General features: G+C 40.6%; 1 protein-coding gene across 3 annotated transcripts in view; it reads left to right on the top strand.

Moving 5' to 3' along the window:
* Positions 1-4,215: 4,215 nt before the first annotated feature.
* LOC123967344 (vasoactive intestinal polypeptide receptor 2-like) overlaps positions 4,216-25,902 on the top strand; it is a 48,946-nt gene continuing 27,259 nt past the window's right edge. Inside the window, exons 1-5 of one of the 3 annotated variants that reach the window (XM_046043451.1) lie at positions 4,216-4,659; positions 6,902-6,985; positions 15,915-16,014; positions 18,416-18,523; positions 25,755-25,852. In XM_046043451.1, the coding sequence (XP_045899407.1) occupies positions 4,603-4,659; positions 6,902-6,985; positions 15,915-16,014; positions 18,416-18,523; positions 25,755-25,852 (447 nt within the window). In that variant the 5' untranslated portion in view covers positions 4,216-4,602. The remainder of the gene's footprint in view (positions 4,660-6,901; positions 6,986-15,914; positions 16,015-18,415; positions 18,524-25,754; positions 25,853-25,902) is intronic. The other 2 variants (XM_046043507.1, XM_046043515.1) reach the window with 2 other exon arrangements.

Below are 25,902 nucleotides of genomic sequence, written 5' to 3'. Positions count from 1 at the left end.
TTAAGCCTACTCTTAAATGTGGAGATGGTGTCTGCCTCCTGAACCCAAACTGGAACCTGGTTCCACAGGAGAGGAGCTTGATAGCTGAACGCTCTGGCTCCTAGTCTACTTTTGGAGACTCTAGGAACCACAAGTAACCCTGCATTCTGGGAGCGCAGTGCTCTGGTGGGGTAGTAAGGTACTATGAGCTCTTTAAGATAAGATGGTGCCTGACCATTAAGAGCTTTGTAGGTAAGAAGAATGATTTTAAATTCTATTCTGGATTTTACTGGAAGCCAATGCAAAGAAGCTAAGACAGGAGAAATGTGATCTCTTTTCCTGGTTCCTGTCAGAACACGTGCTGCAGCATTCTGGATCAGCTGAAGAGTCTTAATGGACTTTTTCGAGCATCCTGATAATAAGGAATTGCAGTAATCCAGCCTAGAAGTAACAAATGCATGGACTAGTTTTTCTGCATCATTTTTAGACAGGATGTTCCTGATTTTCGCAATATTACGTAGGTAATCACATTAACATGTGGGCAAAGTTTCATGAAAATGCATTTACATACACAACCAGCAAGGCTAGAAAGTACTGAGCTGGACGCAAGAAACATGAAGAAAAAATAAGCAAAGAAGCCTTTCATTTGCATATTTAAATATATTTTTCACACGCAAAGGTGATTTGGTGAAAGTTAAAATAAGAATCTCAGTGGAAGATGTACTTACCATAAAGCTTCAGTATTATTATAAATTAAATCAAATACCCACACGTCTCAATTAGACGCCTGGGGCCGGTTTCACAAAGCTATTTCAGACCGGTCTATAGTGTTAGACTAGTCTAAAAAAAAAGGTGTCTTATTTACCCAGAATTCATTGCGGTGTAGTCCTACTTAAGAGAGTCAGGGTCTCCAGTGCTTTGTGCAACGGTCTGATTTAGATGTCTATCTGAAGTCTGACTTTCTATGTCTAAGCCATAGTCAAAGTCTATCTTTGTGAATCCGGCCCCTGGTCTGCATATATAAAACCTCTTAAAGCCCACCAGGTCACTAGTCTAAGCTGATGGTGCATACAAATATAAATGTTTAAACTTTTGGATTTGGATTTCAGTCATTTTAAAGAAACAATGAGCACCAAAGTATAATTCACTCAGATTCACCGGCATGGTAAACTTTTTAAGCAGGTTTTTAGTCCCAACATGTGGCCGTTCCTTTATTATTTATATATTCCTTTAGTCTGTAAGGGTCCACTGATCAAAATAATCAAAAGGATTTTTCATAAAAATAAATCCAAGTTGGCTTTTATCCTTTCATTACCGGTGTTTGAGGTTGGATCAGATGCTGTGTCTCGGAGGTAGATCGATGCAAGTAATATTGACTCCGGTTTAAATAAATAATTAAATAGTTCACTATCACTATTGAATTTATATTTAGATATTTATTATTTCCCATATTTGCAGAGCAGGAGTTTTGTGGGACAGGAATTAAAGGCCTAGATTAAAGCCATTAGTTAAAGTTCATTCCAGCTCTGCTTTCTGACGATGTTCCGTCTTTATGACCCTGTTGCTGCTGCTGTTATCTCCCTCTTCTCTTTTTGTTGCCTTTCAAATGCTCATTAACGCAGAATCAGGTCTGAAGGCTGAGACGGTCTAACCGCATTAATCCCTTCATCAACACCAGGGATTTCTTAAAGGCCAATATTGATCCTTCGTCCTCTATTCAAGTTCCTCCAGTTCAATCAGGCGCAGTCATCTCATGAAAAGATGTCTTAGTCCAAAATTATTTGCGTCTTTATCCCCACGAGATCTTCAGCAGTCAGTCTGACTTTAATAAGATTTCAGTCGTACAGAAAAAGCTTAGCGTCTTCCTCTCCTGTCTCTTCCTCAGTCCTTCTCCTGTCAGCGGATTCCTGCTTGTGAAAACATAACTGACCACCAAAGTTTCTGTCTTCAGGCTGTTTGATGTCTTCTTGAATGTGGAGACATGTCGATCTTTTCTTTCAGGACAAACTTCTTATCATCACACGTTTTTTGTTTTCATGGGAACTAAAAAACCGGCACTTTTCAGGAGCAATTGTATTATTATGAATTGATTAGCAGCAAGGCAGCAGAAATTGTTGGGAAACATAGTCTTCATTTAGAAAAACAAGGGTCAGATTTTAGTTTTAGTTTTTTTGTTTTCTTGAGAGAATAATAACTTGTGCTCTAGAGAAAATAAACTGCGACTCTGTTTGTAAAAAGCAGTTATTGCTACACTACATACACACATATTTAAGTCAAAGCAATAGATTTAATTAGAAAATTAGGTAAAGCAAAAAAATATACATTATAAATTTTATAAATAAATGACATTAAAATAAATAAATATCTATATTATTTATTTATTTACATTTTTAATAAATAAATTATAATTTATAATAATTATAAAATTTAATTTTAAAAATTATCTAATGTAAGTAAAAGTTTGACTTTTTTTTGTGTGTAAATGTTAAGTAAAACATTTGAATATCTACAGTTGAGGATCATGTGATATGCTTGAAAGCTCCAGAACAGTCACTAAATGGAGGCGAGCTTCTTATACCAACTTTACTCTTGCAGCACTTTTCAAAGCAATATTTGCACAGTTTGTTACAGGACAGAAAAAAGAAAGACAAGATGATATATAAACACGTGGACAAAAAGTTAAGGTCATGAAAAGGCCAAAAGTAAAGACAACAAAGTTTAAGATGCTTTTCAACAGCCGAAGACCTGATTAAGAGCTTTAACAAATATTTATCTGAATTTAATGGCAAATATGTTTAATAACTTTTCCCCAAAGCAGAGTTACAAGCTTCCTTTTCATCTCCCAGTTTTCCCAGAGTCAGACTGGTTTTATTGGCTTCATGTCCAGCGTCCTCTCTCTTGCTATTTTTAATTTGCTGTAAACAGAAAATTCACACAAGTAAAAGCAGAGTTTACACGTGCAAACAATATTTACAGCGACTGCTCAGAAAAAGAGCGATAAACGGGTAAACAGACGGAAATAAAACTCCAGTATCCCCCTTTTTACTCTAATCTCTGGCTCTGATTTCCTCTCTGGTTCGGTCTGATCAGACTGTGACTCTGCTGTAAAAGCATTCCTGATTCCAGTTTATGTGTTTAGACTCATAAATGACTAAATGATCTGTGGGGGTCAGTCGATGGTTTCAGCTGATGGACGGAGTTTCTTTTCCTGCCTCATTTCCTCGAGCACAAGATGTTCATTTTTTAATAATCACACAAACAGGCGAAGGAGAATTTATTACCACAAGAGAACTGTTGAAAACTCATTTCAGGAGGAAGTATTCAGACACTTTACTAAAGTTTCTTTTCCACCAGGTGGTACCAGCTCAACTCGCCTCGACTCTACTCGCATGTTTTCCATTGAGCAAATCTGGTACCCGGTAGTTTCTTTGGTATCACCTGAGTCGAGGTTCCAAGTGAGCTGAGGTGATCCCAAAAGATAACGTGAAAACGCTGCTGAGTACTGATGGTCAGAGAGAATCGTCACTAATCATCACTGAGCACGCTACAGCTGGACCATCCTTAGGAGAGGAAAGGAAAGATAATGCCTCCCCATAACTGGGGCATGTCTGTGGACGATGGGAGGAGGCCGGAGACTGTTTATATATTATACTGTATATTGTTCATGTTGTATTATTAAAACCCATTAGACATATTTGTATTCTGTTGGTTTGGTTATGCATCTAACTTTATTTCACATTAAAACTGAATGAAGAAGCAAACAGCAGAACTGCACACCTTCAAAATGCCAAATACTTTGTTAAATGTAAAGCAAAAGAAGTAATGATGCATCCCAGAAGCAAAAGAAAAACTGGGCATGAATATTTTGGAGGACAATCTCTCATTAGGAAGTTTTAGTCTGTCCATTCTGGATAATTTAAGTTATTGTTTATCATTCTTTTGTGGTTAATAGATATATATAGGTATTTTGTTGTGGGACCGCAGGAGCCCAACTTGAGGGCCCTCTGAGGGCCTCTGGACCAGCGGTTGGAAACTATTTTTACCGACAGGAGTTCTGAGTTCAGCCACGCGAGGTCGCTGTTGGTTTTTCACCTTAACACACACTCGTGAAGCTCCTTCAGCTCCTTCAGGTCCGCGTGGGCGCGCATCAGCCCGGGGTGCCCTGAGGGACAACATGTGACGGGGACGCGCACTGTGAAAGTGAGCAGGGAGTGAACCGGACCGCGACACTGTGAGTCCGCACACTGGACTCATCACAACACACCGTCTGTCCAGGAGTTTTACTAAGAACAGGAACCAGCTCGTGACTGTTTGGACTGTTTCAGGTGTGAATTTAGTATTTTTTTTAGTTGCTCCTTTGATTGTCCGCACGTTTTTTTTTTTGGGGGGGGGGGACATTTCACCCTTTTTTATGAGCCTCGGAGAGGTCCGAATGAATCCGTGCGTAAAGCTGCTGACCAACGTGCCAAAAAACTGATTGACATTTGCGACGTTTTGCGCAATAAAACCACAAACTTGATAGCAGCTCACCTGCACGCGTTTCCTGCTGCTGAGGATGTCAGTCAGATGAGCGCCGAGCTGCTGTTCAGGTGGCTTTAACGCTCCGCGGGAGGAGATGTGACCATGTCCTTTACGCACCGGCTCGCTCTGTTCCTGCTCGGCTTCACCTTCATCCACACGGTCAGTACCTTACTCATTATGATTATTATTACCAGGCTTAATGTGATCATTTTATTAAAATATTAATAGGAGGTGTTTATATTGGTGTTTATTTAAATTCTTTCTGCAACATTACTCCACATGCTAATCTCTTGTGGCGCTAAATCTTTAGTTTTAATTGGCTTAAAAGCGTAATTAGGCCATCTAGTATTCCTAAAATAGTCACACAGCGAGTCTTTTGTGACCTTTATTCTACTTGATTTGTCTTTATTACCCCTAATATTCCTACTGACACACTTACACTTTTACATTTCTGCCTTTTTTAAGTGTGTTTTATTTTCATCATATAAACATCTGCTCTGCTGCTTTCAGTCTCATTGCTGATTGAACTGTAAATCACCACTGATCAACTTTACTTTCTGCATCTCACTACTCTTTTACTCTTCCACTGTATGAAAATCAATTAATTATTGATTCATTTACTGGCTACTACTCATTAATTTTTAATACTCAGGTGGTGTGTTCACACAGTATGCTGGTCTCTATACTTAGACTCTGCAGCCTGGACCTTCACTTACAGATGTTATCATCTTTCAGTGAAGCTTTGAGTGTTGGACTGTTCCTTAGTGGGTTTGGATGCAGACAACTTAAGTGGATGATTAACTCATTTGTTACTGAAGTAGAAATGTTGTAAAGGTGACCTCAGTGTGCCAGAAATCCACTCAAAGTGACTCATGTCACGTTTTCAGTCTGAAAAGAAAAAGCAGACTTTTCACAGCTGTCTTATCTGTAGCTTTTACCCCAGACTTTTTATGTATATTTACATGCAGAAAAGCTTCATTTAAAGTTAGAAAACCTGCATTTTTAAACTGATAATTTAAATTCACAGCTTGTCTAGGCTTTTCTACTGGTTTTGCAGACATAAAAAAAACAGTTGAAAGCATCAAAAACATAAAAAGAATAAACGGACATGATTTAGTTTTTTTGCTTCTGAATGTTCTTCCAGTCTTATGCATTGATTGTAGGTGATTATTGACTCTTTTACTTACCCCTCCACATCTTTTCCCTTTATGTTTCTCCTTTAAGTAGCTTTAAGGTTTGAAAGAAAAAGTATTTTGTTCCATTAAGTTTGTACACATTTCCTCCTAAATTCAGCCTGATGTGTTTGGTGTCTTTGAACATTTTAGGAGCTCCGTTGGAAATTTAAATAAGTCTGAACAGGATTTGGCTGCACAGAGTTTTTAATGACTTTAAGAGGCAAGATTGTCCCTCAAAATGAGCCTTTAACGTCGCATAGAGGGAACATTTTCCAGCTGAAACTGACTTAAAAACAAAAAAGGATTCAGACTGTGACGGCGTTGCTACTTTCTGAGACGTAAATTTCACGTCAGACATTCGTAATCATAAAATAAATTTCTCAGCTGTCTGTGTGTGTTACAGTAGTTGTGTATTTACTTATGCTAAAGGTTAATGACTTCTGCTTCATATATCTTTCTGGAGAGCAGAGTCCTGCTGTTATCTGAGGCTACAGGAACATGACGTTAAATATGAAAACTATCAGTTTGACAGTTACTGTGCTAAATATAGAGATTATACAGGATATTTACTTAAAAAACACGAGAAAATAAGTGAGCCAAACATCCTACCTGTGATTATTGAAGCTAAGCTGCGATGGGCTGATTTAATCCTAGTTTTGTGTTTTTAATGTACATATTGTCTTGTCTGTTTAAAAGTCCTGCAGAGTCAGTACGCCGCTCTCATGTTGACCAACCCGGCTGATCTGTTAAAAGGCTTTTAAAGAGGAGCGAGAGACGAGGAGATCACTCAACTCGCTGCCGGTTAGGAGACAGGTTGATTCACTTTCTGTGTGTTGACACTGAGAAGCGGCGTAATTTGATTTGCTCAAGTCGGGCTATTACTTGCAGCTGAGTTATTCCTCTTTGCAGCCTCTTAAGAGTTCAGCTGGGGGGCGTTTTATAGCGGAGTTTAAATGTCCTCTTCACGTTCCAGTGAGCACTGATTTAGTGATACGCAGGTGAAAAGACGTTCCCGCTGTTTTAAAACAAGACGTGTACCAAAGCTTTTATTAAGGACACACACACCCGGTTCAAAAAACACACTAAATAAATAGAAATATAGAAATCAATAGTTGATGACATCTCTAAATCAATATGTAAGGGGTTTCAACTCTCACCCAATGCATGCTGGGATATGTTCCACCACTCCTTAGATGGGATCCGTGTATGTGTGTTGCTTCTGACAGGTGGATTTTTCAGGCTGCTGCATCAAGGAAACATGTTTCTTCACTTCTTCAGTGACCAGTGAGCATCAGTCTGGTGGTTTCAAGGTGAAAAGATGTTGAGATGACCCTTCTTTCAACATTTTAAAAACTGTCTGCACGTTGAAATATAATCACTAAAATGGCGTAAAATGTAGACGTTTATAAAGTGTTAGACCTGCAAACCACAAAATCAGAGCTCACTGGTGTCCGTTCCTCTTCTTTCTTGCGGTGGCCTTTTCTTTTTTAAGGAGGAAAAACTGAAGAACTGACGGGGAAAGATGGATCTCAGTAACAGAAATTGATTATTTCCATACGTCTCCTTGTTACCGTTGTGTCCCAGATTTATTCTGGAGACTGATTCTTCTTGTTCTGAGCAGTGTGGTCACAAGTAAAAAGAGTTTTTAACTAACAGAGGTCTTAATCCCCGAGTTGAAATAACTGAGATGGAGCACATCTCCAGTTTGCGTCAGAAATCGCACTCCTTCTTAGAGTCATTTGTCGATTCAGTGTAATTTACACTTTCCAGAGATATCGTCTATAAATCTTCTTGGAAATCATAGGAACAAAAGTTGCTTCAGAACTTCAGTGAGAATCACCACGTTTTTACGTTTTCTTCAGTATCAAAGTGATCCAGTGAGAGTTGTCTGTACATCTGTGGGTAAACTGCAAACAGGACGCGATAACAGTTTGTCCGGCGTACCTTTATTTGTGCCAATTAATTAAAAAATATGAAGAAGTTGTAGCCGACAGCTAACTCACAGACTCATTATACTTCCTGTTTATATTCCCGAAAGAATTTTTGGAACTACGTTTTTCAAACGTTAGATCATGATTAATAAATTAAGAGAAAGAATAACAATAAATATGAAAGGTGCATGGAAAAGTTTATTTTCTTCTTTGATTTAATTCAAAAAGTGAATCTTTCATTAATTATAGAGTCTTTACACATAAAGTGAAATATGTCGAGCCTTTTTTTGGTTTAATCTTGATGATTACACCATACAGCTCATGGAAATGAAAACTCCAGTATCTGAAAACGTATTTTAATTTCAGAATAAAGACTTTATAAAACAGAAATGTCAACATGAGAAGAGCTCTAATCAGCTAATTACCTCAAATCGCTCGCAAAGCTTTCCTGAGCCTTTAATCTCTTGCCAGCTTCCAGATGCTCACTATGAACTTTTCCACGATATAAATTTTTTTGAGATGCACCGGTATATTCATTGACATCACTGAGGCTCAGAAGGTCGTCAGCTGTTGTCTTGATTTTGAGTCCCACAGTGTCAGACTTACCATTCAGTGCTTCATAAACCAACTGTATATATTAAAATCAATTTGACTCAAAAGAAACCAGCGCAAAGATTTGAGAGCTGGAGTCACAGTAGGTCAGTTTTGTTATCGTCTCAATGTGGATGTTAGGCTTTGTTTTGATTGGCTCGCGGTCAGTTTGAGCTTACAGTGGTCAGCGGTGCAAAAGGCCACGGGGGGGGGGCCAGAGAAAAACCAAATCCATTCAAATATGTCTTTAAACGTGGCCAGGCAGACGTGCCAGAGAGAGATTTCTGTTTTAGTATTTCAACACAGCATCAGTGACCGAGAGAAACTGTGGTGCTTTTATTGTTCTCCGTGAACGCATCGGGTCTAATCTGTGGTTTTTGGACGCAGTCGAGGTCAGACGAGGTTCAGGATTACAAACATCCTCTTGTTTTATTTAATCCAGAACATTTCATCCGTAATGGATCTGCGTGTTTCTCTGTGTGTTTGTATGTATTAGAGCTCATTAGATGACGGAGATTATGTTGTTTGATAGACAGCGGTGGGTTAAATCAGGTCAAACGGTTTAACCTCTGCCCTTTGCCACTTTCTTTTTATAGTTTGTGTTTTGAGAAGCAGAAAATGCAAAGAGGAAAGACAAATTTCCAATGAGATGTAAAAGAATGAGGATCACGGCGCCCCCATGAGGCACACCTGGAGCTTAACGTCAGTATTTATCATCCTGGAAAATGTATTTGAATGTTCAAGTTTTAATCATTAAAGCTTTTTTCTTCTGAAATATCTCCAGCCGCTTCAGACAGGAAATTAAATTTAAAACAGAAATGTTCACATTAAAATTAAACTGCAAATGTATCATCTGCTTACCCGAATGTCAGCGTAAACTTAATTAAAGTTGGCAGAAAACCAAACACACAGCTAGTTTACTCTTGGTGACTGTAAGATCTTCCAGAGGAATGATTCATCAGGACTTAAAAGTCAGGAGGCTCAGTTTCCTACTTTGAAGCCTTAGTGTTGCAGCAGGATTTATAGAGAAGGAAGCAGCCGAATACACATCATCCTTTTCTAAGATGTTCATATTTGACGTCAGAGGTTGATTTTCTGATCAAACAGCGTTAAGGTGGAAGCCTTCAACATCAGTTTTCCCACCAGTCCCTGAACGCACCAGATGAGCACCATCAGACTGTTTTCAGTCAACACGTAAAACAATACAGCAAAAGAATTATAAAAAACAAACAATAATGAAGTCACTTAAAGGAAAAACTGGTTCCTGCGGGATGTGAAGTCAACACAAACTAACCGATGGAGGCAGCGGGAGACGCGAGGAGTAGAAAGACGAGAAGAAGTTTTTGTCAGTGGTGTCTGGTGGCTTTGACTAGACCGACATAGTGTCTGTTTCTGGTTAAACGAAAAGGATCTTTATAAAAAGGCCCGACTCTGTAGGGATCCTTTCCAGAAGGTTGTCAGACACTTCTAACAACAACTTGAGCCTGTCAGCGGCAACAACAAGCGCTCTAGTGGACGTACTTTGACAGGGCGCAATTGACCCCTCGCTAAGCTATGCCCTGAATACACAGCTGGCCGATCACAGCGCAGTATAGGACTCGCTCTAACTGAAGTCCGACACTTTCATGGATGCGCTTCACTGACTCTGATGTAAAAGTCGTTTTCTAACTTATTTTGGCTGTTTTTTCTAAGAAATGGTCAGACGGCTGTGGATTGTTCCTAATGTAATGTTAGTTAGCTAACGCTAGATCGGTAGGTTTTAGCTTCTGTCATTTTTTGTCAGTTTGACGGCCTGAATACAATCTTCAAATGTATAATGCAACTGTAAAACTGTCTGCTTCTTTCTGAGATCGCTTTTTCCAACAAATGTGACAATATTTCTCCAGCGCAGCCAGTTTGTCAGACTTAGCAACAGTAACTAAGGGAGGCGGGGCTTAGCGAAGGGTCAATTGCCTGCAAGGATTACTTTGCAACCCTGTTTCACTGTTATTCCACTTAATCATGGAAAAAACATGGAAGTCCCAGTTGAAAAGTATTAAAGTTACCCTACGGAGAGCGGCAGGGTATCTCAGCGTCAGACCTCCCAGCACACACATACTCGCAGTATAGCAATGAAGTGAAGTTGACACATGGATTTTGTTGATAGTGTTTGTCTTTGTGTGGATTGTTCACGCTGCCCTTTGTTTACACTGTGTTTGAGTGTGTGTGTCCTTGGTTACCGTCAGCTGTACCAGGACACACACACACACACACACACACACACACACACACACGGCAGCAAGCGTTATCATTTATCAGCCGCACAAAAGTTTGGGTTGTAAGTTCGTCACACAGCGGCAATGTCGGCACAGCAGGCGCTAATGAGGTGAGGCTAATTAACAGTAACGAGCTGAGTGTGTTCTAGATGAAAGAAAACTTGTTTTTCACTTTCTTTTTTTCTAACAGAGCTGAGCCAGTTACTGCTGAGCCACACTGGCATTATGGGCGTGCCGTATCTGGCTGCCGAGTGCAAATAGGTTTCCAGGACTCGATGTTTGGGTTGAGACTTTTGAATTGGGTCAGTGTCGACACCAGAAGTCAGATCTGGACATTACATCAGTATCCGTTAACCTCGAGTCCTGGGGGGGATAATTTTTTGCAATCAAAATATTATTCTTTTAATATTTACTTCCAACTGATAATGAAGTTCTGCAGCCTGAGAGGAGGAATGAAAACTATTTCGGAACAGCCTGAAATTCAAATTGATATCCATCATCTGCTCTCAGGACACATCAGTGTAAACTTTTATTAAAGTGGGTAAAAAGCCAAGCACACCGAGGTTACGCCCTAGAAGGTCCAATAAAATGTTCATTAAATTTCAACAAAAAAACAAGGTATGAAGCCAAATAACTGCAGAGTGGGAACAGAAGTCTAAAAATAAATTTGTTAGCGGCTGTTTTACCCTCGCTGACAGTATCCAAGGATGGTTTAAATCAAGAGCACCTGGAGACTTTTAGCCTCTCATCCAAGCGGGACGCAAATCCAATGCGGAAGTCCTTCAAACCTGCATTAAATTGAAAATCCAGCAGGGGGCGACTCTTCTGGTTGCAAAAAGAAGTCCAGTTCCATTTGAAATAATGGGAAAATGTTTCTACTTCTCAGCGGATTTATTCCCTCAGTAAACACTTTCCTGATGAGTTTACGGTCTCAGTCGCTAGTTTCAAGTCTTCTTCAACACAACATGATGTTCATTTAGTGAATTATGGTCCCATTTAGAGGAAAATAGACCATAAAGCAGAATATGCTTCAGGGTCGGATTACCTATGATTCACAAGTCGTTACCATGGTCACCAGTCAATCAGGCTACAGTGACTCGTACCCTCGGCGCTGTGCAAATTTAACCAGCGCGGTTGAAAAAGCGTATTAGGAGTTGGTTGTTCACTTTCTCTGGTGAGAACATTTAGTTTTAAGACTGTTGTTCGCTCGACAAAGTTCTCAGCCCGGTTGAAATGTTTAGTTAACGTGAATTACAGCTGCACCTAGCTAAGCAAGCTAGCTAGCTCCGCACACGGCCGTTAGCTCCACCGTCTCGTCCAAATATGGTCACGTCCGGTGCTGCTGGTTGCAAAAACTCAACATGGCGACGCCCAAACTCGAGGTTTCAAAACGGGAGCCGACAAACCAGCAGGTGACGTCAAAATGACTACGTCCACTTCTTATATACAGTCTGTGGTCTCATCCAAGGGGCTTCTTCTTTAGTTCTGATTGACTGGGACGGGAATCCCAGCTGTTCAACCTCTGCGAGGTCGTTATCAACGTGATGGATACCACTCCCTTCAAATGTATGTAAACAGTGAGTCTTGGCCTGAGGAGTTGGCTCTTCTGTGCTTTGGCTGTTGTTGGGCTGAGCCTCTTGCGTTACTCTGAACTGTCCTCACTGCCAGGAAACACCAAGAACATAAAAGCTTTGTTGGGCATAAGAGCTCATTCTTGTCAACAAAAATCTTCAAGTTTCCCCCAAATCGGTCGCAGTCACTTTGGTTAAGTTACTTGATGAAATTTGGTCTTTTAATCTACACAGTCAGCAGAAGCAGCAGAGGCAGTTGTGGTACTTCAAAACCAGATTGCCACGATTACCGTCAAAAATAACACACCGTCTGAGTTCTGCAGATCATTACGATCGCCGTGCATCACGGACAGTGTTGGGCACAAGTTTCTAGTTAAGTAATAATATTACTTTGGATTTTGGAAAATAATCTAATAGCAATTTTTTTTCAACCAATATTGCGATTACGATTTAATATGCGATTCATTTTTTTATCTCTTTACCGCCTGTATTATTCAAAACGGACAAGCAGTAAATCAGTGTACAGTATGACCAACACAATATTAGATAGATTAAACACACTCTGTTGTGTTTAATCTATCGGGCCTGTGTTGTGATGAAATTAGGTGATGCATGAATTATTATTATGAGCAATGGTGGAGTATCAAGTAAGTATCAAATTTTAATAATATGAGAAAGATAATTTGAATCAGGTCATGGCATTGAAAAATATGATATAATATCATCAGGTTGGGCGGCACGGTGGTGCAGTGGTTAGCACTGTCGCCTCGTGGGTTCAAACCCCGGTTGCCCCGGCCTTTCTGTGTGGAGTTTGCATGTTCTCCCCGTGTCTGCGTGGGTTCTCTCCGGGTGCTCCGGCTTCCTCCCAGCATCCAAAAACATGCAGGCTAGGTTGATTGGTGACCCTAAATTGTCCTTATGTGTGGCCCTGCGATGGACTGGCGACCTGTCCAGGGTGTACCCCGCCTTGCGCCCGATGTACGCAGGATAAGCGGTTGACGATGGATGGATGGATCATCAGTTCGGCCTACACACGACAAGAAAAACTAAGTTCACTAAAGTGCGTAATACAGTAAGCGCTCAATACAAAACCCACAGTTCATCCACCAATTAATGAGTCTATCTCAAAAACCTCCAAAAATACTCAGTTTGAGGTTCAATTCAAAAGTTGGCCAATGAAAATAAAACCAAGTGACGCCTCTCGTGTTTAATAGACCACCGGAGTCCAGCTGTCAAGCTTAAGGCCATTGTAAAAAACAAGTCATGGGGACAGCGTTACGTGCAGACTGCTGTACTCTTGGGTGTCATGTGACCAGAGTGTAATCGCAGCCTTTTCATTAGAAAATCTCATTTGATCACATCGCGATAATATTGCTAATGCAACTAATCGTTCAGCCCTATTAGTGGGTGATAAAAGTAACTAGTTACGTTACTGTATTACTTTCGTGCTTGCCCCACGACAGCAAGCAGTCTCTCCCGACTCCCACTTTTTGAACTAATAGCATATTCATATAAGCAGCAAGGATTAGGCTATTAGGCTGTGGTTTTTACAAAACATATAATGTTTCTTAATGCCACCGTCTGAAACAAAAAACAAAGCAGGTAAATTTTTAACTACTGTTTTGTTGCACATGCATTTATCAGAGCAGTATTCAGGGTTTTTACAAAACTTAAAACGTTGCTAAACGCCGCTCTCTCCCATTGCTGTGCTGCTTTAGCAGATGCTTCACTAAATTAAATACAGATTTGTTCACGGTTGAAAGCTTTTTGCTGGTCGCACAAAGTTTACCACGGACGACAATGTTCTTTGCATCTTAGATTGTGACACAATAATCGTGATACTTACGGCTGTGGAAAGAACACCTCTCCCCCTCGTTTTCCTTTCATCTTTTCTTTTTTTTACCTTTATTTAACCAGAAAGAAACTCATTGAGATTAAAAATCTCTTTTCCAAGAGCGTCGTGGCCAAGACAGACAGCAGCACAATTAACAAGGTTGCAGACATTAAAACATATAACATAAATGTAAAACATCTAACAATTGAGGATGGGAATAATTAGTGAGTTACAAGGTCATAAAATAGAAAAAGTTCATAAATATTTTAAGTAATAAACATCTACAGCCAGTGTGAACAGCCTCCATGTCATTTAAAAGTACAGTCAAACCAACCCGCTCATACAAGGAGCAATGATGAGTAAGAGCTCTGAAGTTTGTGATGAACCTCAGAGCTCCGTGGTAAACAGTATCCAGCAGTTTCAGGCTTTGAATGGATGCATGCATGTACATAACATCGCCATAGTCCAGCACTGACATGAACTGACATGACCACTGAACTGTGGACTGATTGCAAAGTTTAACCATCACAGTATGAGAAATTTTGTTTGAGAAATCCTTTTTGTTTCACTAAAAGGATTCAGAAGCGGACTCAAGGCAGATGATCAGAACTCAGGCAGGGTTTATTAACAAAGCGCACAGGAAAAGCTGACAATGTTTTTCCAGAGCACTGTACAGGGCGGACAGATCGGCCGGCGGGTGACAGGCTAGCAGGCAGGCAACGACTCAGCACACGGGAATAACTGTGTCAGATGGAAACAGGACGTTAGGCACAGATCACAAAATACTCCACAAAACTAGGAGAGTTTGGCCCAGAGCAATTTACCATAGGAGGCAAACAGACAAACTGGCGAAGAGTGGGAGCTGAACCAGAGTATTTCACTGCAGGAGTTGATTGTTGATGAGCCACAGGTGCGAGAAGCTGCAGGTGGCGATGAGCCTGGACCGGACGCGCCCACGCACACACACACAAACACAGGACCTGACAGACAGGACTGACACCAGGGGAGGGAAAACAGAGAAAACACAAGGGAGGGGGAGGAGGCGAAGCCTAATCATGACAGTTTTACTGCCACTGTTACTTTTTAAAGTAATAAACATTTAACGTTACATCAAGTTGCAGTGAAAAGAAGACAGATGCATGCTGTGTTTAAGTGTGTTTAAGGGGAGAGCGACTGATTTAAAAGCCGTCACTTTCAAGAGTGACTTCAGGCATGTTCACTGGTGTAACACGGACACTGCTTAATATTTTTATTGCACCTTCAGTCATATCGCGACTTGTATGTGGTGCTGTGGGTGGAACGTTCAAGCAAAAATCTAAGCAAATAAATAAGTAAATATATACATATGTCAGTTAAAAAAGTTAAAAAAATAAATATATATAAATATATAATATATATACATATTTTTTTTAACTTGATCTGATCACAGAGAAATTTCCATACATGTGCTCAGTCACAGAAAAAAGACGCACCTGCGCCGGAGGATCATCACGTTTTTAGATTTTCTTCACCATCAGAGTTATCCTGTGATAGTCGTCTGTACATACATGTGTACGTTGCCAACAGGGACGGCTAATAGCTAATTCAGCTACTTTTAAAGGTGCCAATTTGCCAAAATGTAAACAAATATAAGCTTAAAATGAACAATGCTTAAGTTGTAGCCCAGAGGGGGTTCAGTTATTTTTCTCCAGGCAGGATTGAATGATTTAATGAATGAATGAATTAAAACTAACTTTTCAGCACAGGCTTGATGGCTATATGGTACCCGTTATAATTTTAAAGTAAAGCAGTGGCACAAACAACTAAAATGAATGAATGAAATACGGCCTTTGGGCTTACAGGGGCAAGAATTTCTCATTTATCTGCAGTTATCTCCCTGAAAAGTAGCAGATTACAAAAACATGAACTTTAGTCCAGAAAACTTGAAGCACGTTTATCAAACACGAGCGTGAAAGCCTGAGACACGTAGAGCCTGAGAGTGAACTTCTGACTGACGCAGGAGGTTTGTTCATGTTGGAGATAATACTCATAATATTTATTTCCTCTCGTCCCGACAGGTTAATGGAAAGTTTCCTCACTGCCAGTTCCACTGGGAGATGCAGCGAGCCAGGAGAGAGTGTCAGACACAACTGCAGCAACAGACGCCTGCTAGCACAGGTACACACACACACACACACACACACACACGTTTGTTCCTCTGTCCCCGTGGGGACATCTCATTGACACAATGCGTTCACTAGCCTCTTACCTTAACCCAATTGTGGCCTGAACTCTAAAACCAAGTCTTAACCCTCAAAAAGCAAGCTCTACCTGTAGGGACCTCAACATTTGTCCCCATCGGTTAGTGTGCATTCAGGCAGATGTCCCCACCCAGATATAAAAACATGAAACACACACACACACAGTAAAGCTCTTAAGTGATATGAATGCAGGACCAAGAGTTTTACAGTGACTAACACTATTGGCATGTGCAAGCAGGCGAAAATACTCAGAATAAAAACACACACACTCACACCTCTTGGTGTGTGTGTGTGTGTGTGTGTGACTGAGGTCAGTTATGTGTATAAAAAGGTGTGTCTGCACGCCATTTCGGCCTGTGTTGCAACACACTCACTATCAGTCACTTATTTACCTCTCAGGTCAAATACTCCAGAGTCGTGAGGAAGTGCACACACACACACACACACACACACACACACACACACACACGTGCATGCAATACTGGCCTGTTCTGTTTTTTCTAAAAGGTCATGTATGATTGAATGTTTCTCCTCAGTGATAATAAAAAAGCGTTTTATCTGTGTGATCTGCAGCTTTTGGACTTTTTTTCTCATGCATGTGTGGGTGTGTTTGTCTGTGTGCTAGACTCAAAGACATTTGACCTTTTTAAAAGACAAACCACCATCTGATTCCTCTTTTAGACTTCATCAGGTAAATCAGCTCATTTAAATAGCAGCTTATTCTCATCGGTGGTGGAAAGTAACTGTTTTGAGTGTTGGTTTGTGCTCAACTTGTATCACAGTATCTCTGCATTGCTACTTCTACTTAAAGGTGAGGTAACAGGAACCTGTGGTCAAGATGAGGCAACTGCAGGATGCTGTATCCTGAAACAAACAAAGTGAAATATGTGCGACCTTTATGTGACAGCCCTATATTGGTGTATAAAAATATGCACATGAAGGTCTTTGCTTTTTGGCTGTGGAGACACTTGATCGCCTTGAGCAAATGTGAAATAAGCGTACTCAAAGACAGTTTTGGTTTGTCAGCTTTATTTTATACAGATTTCCCTAAAACAGTCTTTTCTTATACGTTTGACTCTTGTGCTGCTGTAACCAGTGTGGGATCAGTAAAGTTTATCTTACCTTATCTTAAATTGTAGGGATGCACTGAAATGAAAATTCTTAAATAAAGAAAAGATTTGCAGAACAATGAACAAGTACATTCACAGTTTTTCCCCTTTATTTTTCCAATTTCTTTTCTTTTACCATAGCATAAATTAAATAGTCAAAATGTGCTTTTTCCTCAGTGTTTCCCACAGGATTTGCAGAGACTATGGTGGGTGGGTCTGAGGCACGAGAGGGTCCGGTAAAGTAAATTACACGTGTCCATTTACTTTTAATGGACACAATTTGTTTTATACTTTCTGTGAATTTTAATCCAATTAATCCTGTATAGACACCTTATTTTGAAAACCGGACGTTGTCAGTTTGACAAAAAAAAAATTGTATGTTGTTCTCGTACGGCGTAACACGAAGACTTACAGCCTCTCTTCAGGTAGGACTCTCATACTGCAAAACTTGTCTTTGTAAAGAGAGAAACTGACAGGATAAAGTCTCTAACCTGCCTTTACCGTAAAGGCTTGAATACGTGTGCACTCCAAATGTAGGTGCGGCTGGCTTTATTGCCTTCTCAGAAACGAGTGACAGAAACACTCAAAGCGGTTCTTTTCTAAGAAGTCAGCCACAGATGGAGTGGATGTGCTAGGAGACAATTCAGCAGAACAGCGTCTCCTAACGGCGAGTCTTTCTTGGGCACTTTAAAATGCTTCCACACTGCACGACATGTCAACGTAATTGTTCAGTAAAATTTAATTGGTCTTTTGACTTATTGATTCGAACACCCTAAGGGCTATTTTTACTATTTTCGTCCAATTAATTTCAGTGGCCCAACATTCGGTGCATCACTATTAAATACACCTTAGATTAAGTTATTAATGGCTTTAACAACATTTAGAGCTGCACTTTGGTCTTTTAAGCATAAAATGTTGATGTTTTACCCCCCAAAGTAATCTTAATTTCAGTCTTAGTATGAGAAATAAGTAAGTAAAGGGCATGTAAGGTGTTAACTTAAGGGTTTCTGTTCCCTCCTGAGTGAACACGTGAGCCAAATGTCAAAACTTCAGAGGATTAAGATTTGCTTTTATGTTGATTTATATGCCGACTGTTCGCTCAGCAGCAGGCACAGGATCAGTGAGTTTCAAACAAGTAGCTCAGCCAAACAGGAAGTTGTGAACAATATAATTTATACCTCCAGTGTGTGTGTGTGTGTGTGTGTGCAGGATGTCGCGGCGAGTGGGACAGTGTGTCTTGTTGGCAGAGCGCGGCGGTCAACGAGACGGTGACCCTCCCCTGCCCCTCCTCCCTCCTGCACCTGTTTGGAAAAAACGGTGAGTTTTAGGCTTCAACACACACACACACACACACACACTCTCTCTCTCCACTACGTCATTGTCATATCTGATGTAAATGTTCATATCAGGGAAAATGCAACGCTCAATCTGTCACGGAGCAATTTTCAAATGGGGCTCTTATTTTGAAAAAGTGGTAAAAGGTTGTATCGTTGAATAAAGCCATTTAATGAAGGTCTGATCGTTTGTTTAGTGTCAGTGACTGTCTTTTGTTGTCTTGTCTTGTAAGTTGATGATTGTGATCTAGTTTTTAGCTCCTTGGCCCAACAAACAAACTTAAGCAGTGTCACGCTCTTGTTTGGTTTGCGGTTGTTCAGTTTCTGGTCCAGAGAGAAACGGGTTGTAGCAATAATCGACGGTAATGCGCTGCATGTGACCTTTGCCAGATGTTTCCTTCCTCCCAGCAGTTTCCTTTCACAGCTAATTTCACAAACTCTCGTCTTTCAGTCGACTCATTCTGCTTCATCTGTCACGTCGATGCCTCTTGTCCTTTGATCCTCTCGAGCTTCTGTAATCTGGACAGGTCTTTCATCCCTCCGCTTCCCTTTCCTCTCGCATCATCCTCCTCTGATCGAGCAACCTTTCTCACCTGCCATCCCTTACTCCAGGAGTCTGCAAATAAGTCTGGCATCGGGCTAAATTTTTTTCAAGTCATTAGATGTCGGGCCAAAGATCGTCAATTTATCATTTATAATCATTGTACCTGTTTAGCTCAGTCAGCAGTACATAGGACTCCCGTTTGAAGCGTTGTGTGTTCACTTGCTGCTGGAATTATTTTTCTCCCTTTTTAACAGATTGATTATGAAGAGATCAGTTTACAATTGGTCCACATATAGGTTTATATATATACATATAATCTTATTTTCGTTTCCCCAGTGTCTTTGAATGTTTCTCATTCAGGGGAATCCAATCTCACGACTTTTTCAGAGGTGTGTCAAGCAGATCTTTAGAACTTTTCAAAGTAAAAGCTCTCAATTTGGCCCGCGGGCAGCCTGTTGCTGTCCTCTTACTCCCTCTGTTCTCTGTCCTTCCAAACTAAAATATTTAGTTTGAAAAAAGACAGTTTTCCCAGAAGTGTTAACAGTTGCTAAATTTGTTTTGTTAAGAAAAGAGTTATTGAAATTGAAGCATTTTTGTGGGATATACAACTTGTTTTATGTTAATTCAAAACAGCTGAAAAGTGTCTTTGGCCACTTTTGTTTATAGAATATCTACAAACAAATAATCTGCCTTGTGGTTGTTCTTTGTTATTACAGTTTTGACAAAGAAAGTGATTAGGTTAGTAAATACATTGGCGGGGCTGTGTGATTATTTCATGGTGCAATACAATAAGGTCAGGTTTGGCCAGGACTCTCGAAAAAGAGCAACTGCGTCCTACAAAATACATTTACTCATTTGGCAGACACTTTTTATCCAAAGCGACTTACATTTAAGGAACAACATACAAGCATCAGATCTACAACTGACTAAACTAGTAAGAGCTAATAGCGCTTGTCACATTAATTAACATAGGGAAAGAAACAAAAAGTGCAATCAATACAGGACAGAAGTAGAAGAGCACAGGAAGTGCGTGTTAGAGGTAGAAGTGTTCATGGAAGAGATGAGATTGCTTTGTAATCTCAGGGGTGGCGTGCGCGGTGACCAAGAAGGAACATGGGCTTGTATTATGGAGTGTAGGTAGATGGTGCAGACCTAGTAGTAGCTCTCCATGCAGCGTTACTGACTTGAAACTTAAACCTACAGCTCTTTATCAATCATGAATCTCACCACCGTGGTTGGAGTGATGGTTGAGGAGAAAATTTGTAGTTTGATGTTATGGTGGATAGATTGCTTGGCTGGAATGACCAAGAGTTCAGTCTTAGAGAGGTTTAGTTGAAGGTGGCGAGCCTTCATCCATGCGGATATGTCCGAGAGACAGTCCATGAGCCGAGACGTTCATAACCGCTCTGCTAATTCACCTTGTTAAATACAGTCTTGGTAAAAACACAATCGCTGCCTGGATTGTGTTCACTGAATGTGTTCAGTCCAGGAAACGTGACTGGAGATTTTCATGCATCCTGCGGTTCACCTGTTCAGTTTTAGGCAACTAAGATCTTGGTTTTGGGTGAAGATCACTTTGCAGAGATGTTCAATATAAATGCAATAGGGACGGTACGTGTTTTTTGCCTGCTGCTCAGTAGAGGATTTTCAAATCTTTACTAATTTTAAAAATGTGGGACACCACAGACATAACGACAGAATGTTTTTTTGTTTGTTTTTTAAACATAAGAACGCACACCAGATGATTCAGTCAAGATGCAGGACCACACACCGGGGACTTGGTATTTCACATAACTTGCGTGGTCGAACGTCACTTCAGACATAAACACACATGGAGGCAGACCGTCCTCGTCAGCTAGTTGCATTTGCGTGTGCTATGTTTTGCATAGAAAAACAAATAAAGACAATGAATCTGTGGATGAACTTGAGGCTGAGAAGAAGTAATCAGCACGGTTTATACAATTTATAGTGCTAGCAAATACACGTTGGTGACGCTTCAGGTCAGCTCGTTCTCATTGGCCGCTGTGGGTTTCTAATCGGAGGCAACTGATCTCAAATCGTAAATACTTGTTTGAAATCAGGGAGCCTCCCATCCAGTCAGCGACTTTACCATTATGTTTGTAAGCCCCTCACTCTGCAGCATCATTTGGGCCGATACATATAAACGAATATGATCTCTGTTCACATATAAATACTGTATATATAAATTGTTTGGCAGTGTAACTGTGGCGGAGGGGTTATGCCGAATTTTGTTTGCCTGCCGAGAATTGCATGAAAATGCATTGTTGAAGTTCTGCTTTTAAACGCTATAATATTCTTTGTGGGGTTCATCAATTGTGATAAATGATCTGCATGTATTTAATGAATGTTAACAATTGTTAACATATTATTACACTTAGTAAAAGTAGGCCATTTCTTGAGATTCAGCGATTCAGATGCGGCGTTAACTGCGTTCAAACAATGTCAAAAGCAAAGTGTCTGAAAAGGACCTTAATAAGTGAATTTCATAATTCAGCAAAACGGATGTTGTAGGCTAGCTGCCGAAATTTGCATCCACATCTTTTCTCAGTATGAAAGAGCGTTACCTCCCGCGAGGCTGTTTTTATTCCCCTATCTATCAAGTCAGCGAAAGTCAGCCAGTTATCTCGAACGCACCTGTTGACTACCAGTTATACAGCGTGGTAACTTCGACAGCTGTTTTCCAAACTTAACATAGCTCTCCTTATTAGCTAAGCTCCTTACATGCTTGCTATTAACTGCTTTGAAGATGGGTCTCCGACATTGACAGCGTTGTGTTGGACAGATTTGTGCAGCGGTGTTTATGATACCAACCATTCATTTACAGACGTCTGATGTCCGTGTTTGCGAGAGAGAGAGAGAGAGCGACCGAATGAGAGGATGTGTGGAGCGAATATGTGCTGCACAGCGCTGCAATCAAAAACAATTTTAAAATGGGGCGCCAAATTTACTTGGGCGGCTGTTAATCTACCTGGGCGGCCCGCCCAAGTAAAGCCTATGTGTGGGAAACACTGTTGTTTGGTTTCAAACCTGCAGTGTTTGTTTCCTGGTATTACAGAATATTTTAATAAAAGTACCAACTCAAAAACTCTGTCAGTAGCATCGTTTTTCTGCTTTGCATGACTTATACGACCCAATCAGAGAGCCGAGCGTGAGCGTCTGTGTCATCGTTTCCAAAGTCCTCCGTTTTGGCCCGTCTTCACCCGTCTTCGCTGTTTTAGTCTGGACGGGCGGTGCAAACGTAGCAAAAGGTCTCCGTTTTAATTTGAAAATGCAGCAGTGTGGATGGGGCCTAAGTGGGAAATAGAGAAGTAGTCGTTATCGTCTATTTTGAGTAAATATGTTGTAATCTTCACAAGAAATATGTAATGAAATGTAATGAAAGTAAAGTCTAATACAGAACAAGCTTGTTGTTGTATTTCGAGAACTGTAAGTGTTGAATAGGTGGGCTGTATAAGAGGGTTTGTTCTTGTCTTTGTAAAATGAAAAATGACAAATGAGCTCACTGAGGAAAAAATAACTCCTGATGTGATTGTTTTTTCATGTTAAGGTTCACCCCTCCCCCCTCCCTCCATCACTGTGTTTTCCTCACCTCCCTCCATCCTGCGCTGCTCACGATCTTTCAGTTAATGAGTCTAATTATTCGCGGGGCAGCTGATGACATCTGGGCTGGCCGACTTTCTCCGTGATTTCCCTCAGCAGCATCTGTCAGCAGCTCGGTTTATCCACCTCCCTGCTGCCCCTGCAGAGGTGGGAAGCATTAGGTCGGTTAAAAGATGAGGCGTGTGATCGGCACAACGGCGGCTGCTCAACATCAGAAGTCACTGACTGAGACTGCGACTGTTAAATATTCTGTCAACACATTAACATCTGTGCACGAGAGACTGTGAAATTAGCTGGCCAACAGCAAAATCTGCTGTTAAAGTTAAATCAGTTGCATCTTCACTTTTCCTCTGAGTTTTGCCTCCTGTAGAAGCAGTAACAACAGAAATGCGTCCCATTTCTGATATATATAAAATATAATACGAGGAATATATATAGTTTAGAAAATCTATATCAGGCGGTGAAGTACTTTGCTTTGAGCAGTGTTTGCAGGTCATCCTGAAGTCTCCATACAGCCCCCAACAAACGGTTTCTTATAATTTCAAAGGAGCTTGTTTGCTTATTTTCTCTCCGTATTTACAGTTGTTCATGTCGGCTTGATTTGCAGTTTAATCAAGAGGAAGTTGTGTAACGTGCTGCTTGTTGTAGCTGATGTGATGTCGTGGGGTGGATGATTACATTTACACAGCACTTTATCTTGATACCCACAGCGCTTTAGAGAGAAACTCACCTTAACCACCACTGATGTGTAGCATCCACCTGGGTGATGCATGGCAGCCATTTAGTGCCAGAACTCTCACCACACATCAGCTTGAGGTGGAGAGGCGGGGAGCGAAACAGAAATCCAGTTACCCTGGGGGTTAGGAGTTTTCACTCTGAACTCCCTACTCATGGGATCTTTAGACCTCGGTTTCACATCCCAACGATGGTTTCTCCTACAACAGAGGCTCAGTGAATGGATGTGAAACAATATTACATTAGTTATTGCGTTTGTTATCAAAGGGAGATCACATAGAGTAGCCTACATGTGTGTGATTTGGTAAAAGAGATACAGTAGTTTTGGGAAACTCTTACTTTTCCCACTTTATCAGAAACAATAAATGTCTCAGGACAGACCTTTTTTATGAATTTAGTGTAGTCTGAAGTTATGTCAAATAGTAAAATTAGGCTATCTTGGCTCATATGTTGTGTTTCTACGGGATCAAACAACATAATCATGATCCCTGGAGGAATTGAGTGAAACTAAGGGGGTGGTAGGAGGGCGCCTTTTCCCAAGCTTTGTCTGAGGGGAGGCCCACAGTCTCAGAAAGCCCTTGTCCTACAGCATAGCAAAAGATGTTTTTTTGTTTGTTTAGTAAGACCAGAGGGAAGACTGCCCCCTACTGGCCCACCAACACCACTTTCCAGATGCAGATTAGTTTTCCCAGTAGGTCTCCCGGTCAAGTACTGTACACCTGTATAGCTTCAGTCATTCAGCAGCTGCTGTAGCTGCTGGCAGTTCACATCTGTAAATCTAAATGGTCTGGCTTTAAACTTTCAGGAACAACAGAACCCTAATTTGACTTTAATATAAACTTAAATGATTGTACTTTAGTGTTTAAAGGCCAATGTATTAGTCTTTGTGAATGGGAGCATCGTTAAGACATACAGCTGTCAGTTTTCACTCATAAATACTTTATTTAAACGTGTTGTCTCTTTAGAGCTGGTGCCCTCTTTCACGAATGTTTTTCCTCCACAGAAAAAGAGTCAACCAGAAATAATAATAGCCGTAATATGTATGTTTTTGCAGTGTGTTGGTCCCTCTTTGCCACCTTACTCGTCTGTTGAGAAGAGTTCAGCACAGTTAACGTTAACAAACTGTCAGCTAGCCAGCAGCCTCATTAACAAGCTCGCTGCTGTAGAGCACAAATCAAGTGTATTTACAATAAGACAGTTAAGAAACACAATCTGCTGCAGCCGCTGCCAACAGCCGAGGACCTCCAATATGGCCGACCTTTTCCAGTCCCCTGCAACGCTTCCGCTTTATTTACACTGAGATTCCTATTAAGTAAGTAAGCAAGTTGTTTGTTGTTGTTGTTACGTGCGGTTCGGACAGTCTTTGTGAATTCTGTAAAAACTAAATTAAATAAACTTGCCATTGTAGTTTTTAAAGTTAATATACATTTTAGTGCCTTCATAGTCTGGTTTCATCTCAAATATTTTTAGAAACCGACAGGTGTGGGCTGTTAAGAGTGGGGGAAAAACAGGGAAAAACTCCTATTATTCTTTATTCCAAGTTTGTTGCCCCATGTTGCAAGCTTTTTAAACACACCATATACATATAAAAGCCTAGATGTTGAAATTTGACTTTGTGGTAGCTGGTTATTTAAAACGCCATGAAACATGAAGACCAGAGATTACAGTTTATTGTCCTTTTAAAGGATTTCTACTGAACTAGTTGAACTGCTAAAAGGCAAATAAAAACATTATTTAAACAAAGGTGCTCTAATAAATCTTAGTCAAAGCACTCATTCAAGACTGAACAAAGAAACCTCAACCACTTTAACAAATAATGCATCCGGTGCAACTGGAAAGGACTGACTGACTGTATTCGATACCATCTGCTTAATAACTAAATGTACTGATTTGGCCAAAGTGTAGAACGCAGTATGCAAGCAAAAGCAAAAAAACTGATTTGGAATAAATCTCCAGTACACATCGGACCGCCTTTACCTTATATACTGTGTCCCATTATGCAAATTACTCTTTACTTCTTTATTTAATCAGGCAGTCTCAACAACAGGTCATCATTGCTTACCATGAAACGCAGTAGGCAGTACATATGTAGTGCAAACAAACCTGTTTGTCTGTCTGTGGGTGTCGATGGCGCAGTGGATAAGACACATGCCGTTTGTGTGGGAGACCGTCGACCACCGATGTGTCTGAGCAGGACTCTTAACCCCTGGTTGCTCCAGAGGTGTGCGGCCTTTGACATATATGGTAATTGTAAGTCGCTTTGGATTAAAGCTTCAGCTAAAAATTAATGTAATAAAATGTCTGTGTGTCCCAGGTGTCCTCAGCAGGAACTGCACAGAGAACGGTTGGTCTGTCGTCTACCCTGCCATCACCATCGCCTGCTGGTCGAACAACACAGATGAACCCAGTGAGGTGAGTTCAGCGTCTGTATGTCACTTTCTGTATGAAGTTATGTTTGTGCT

This window comes from Micropterus dolomieu, linkage group LG01 (genome assembly GCF_021292245.1).
Source record: "Micropterus dolomieu isolate WLL.071019.BEF.003 ecotype Adirondacks linkage group LG01, ASM2129224v1, whole genome shotgun sequence".
Lineage (NCBI taxonomy): Eukaryota > Metazoa > Chordata > Actinopteri > Centrarchiformes > Centrarchidae > Micropterus > Micropterus dolomieu.
The sequence above is the reverse complement of the archived record's forward strand: the minus strand, read 5'-3'. Positions and strand labels throughout refer to the sequence as shown.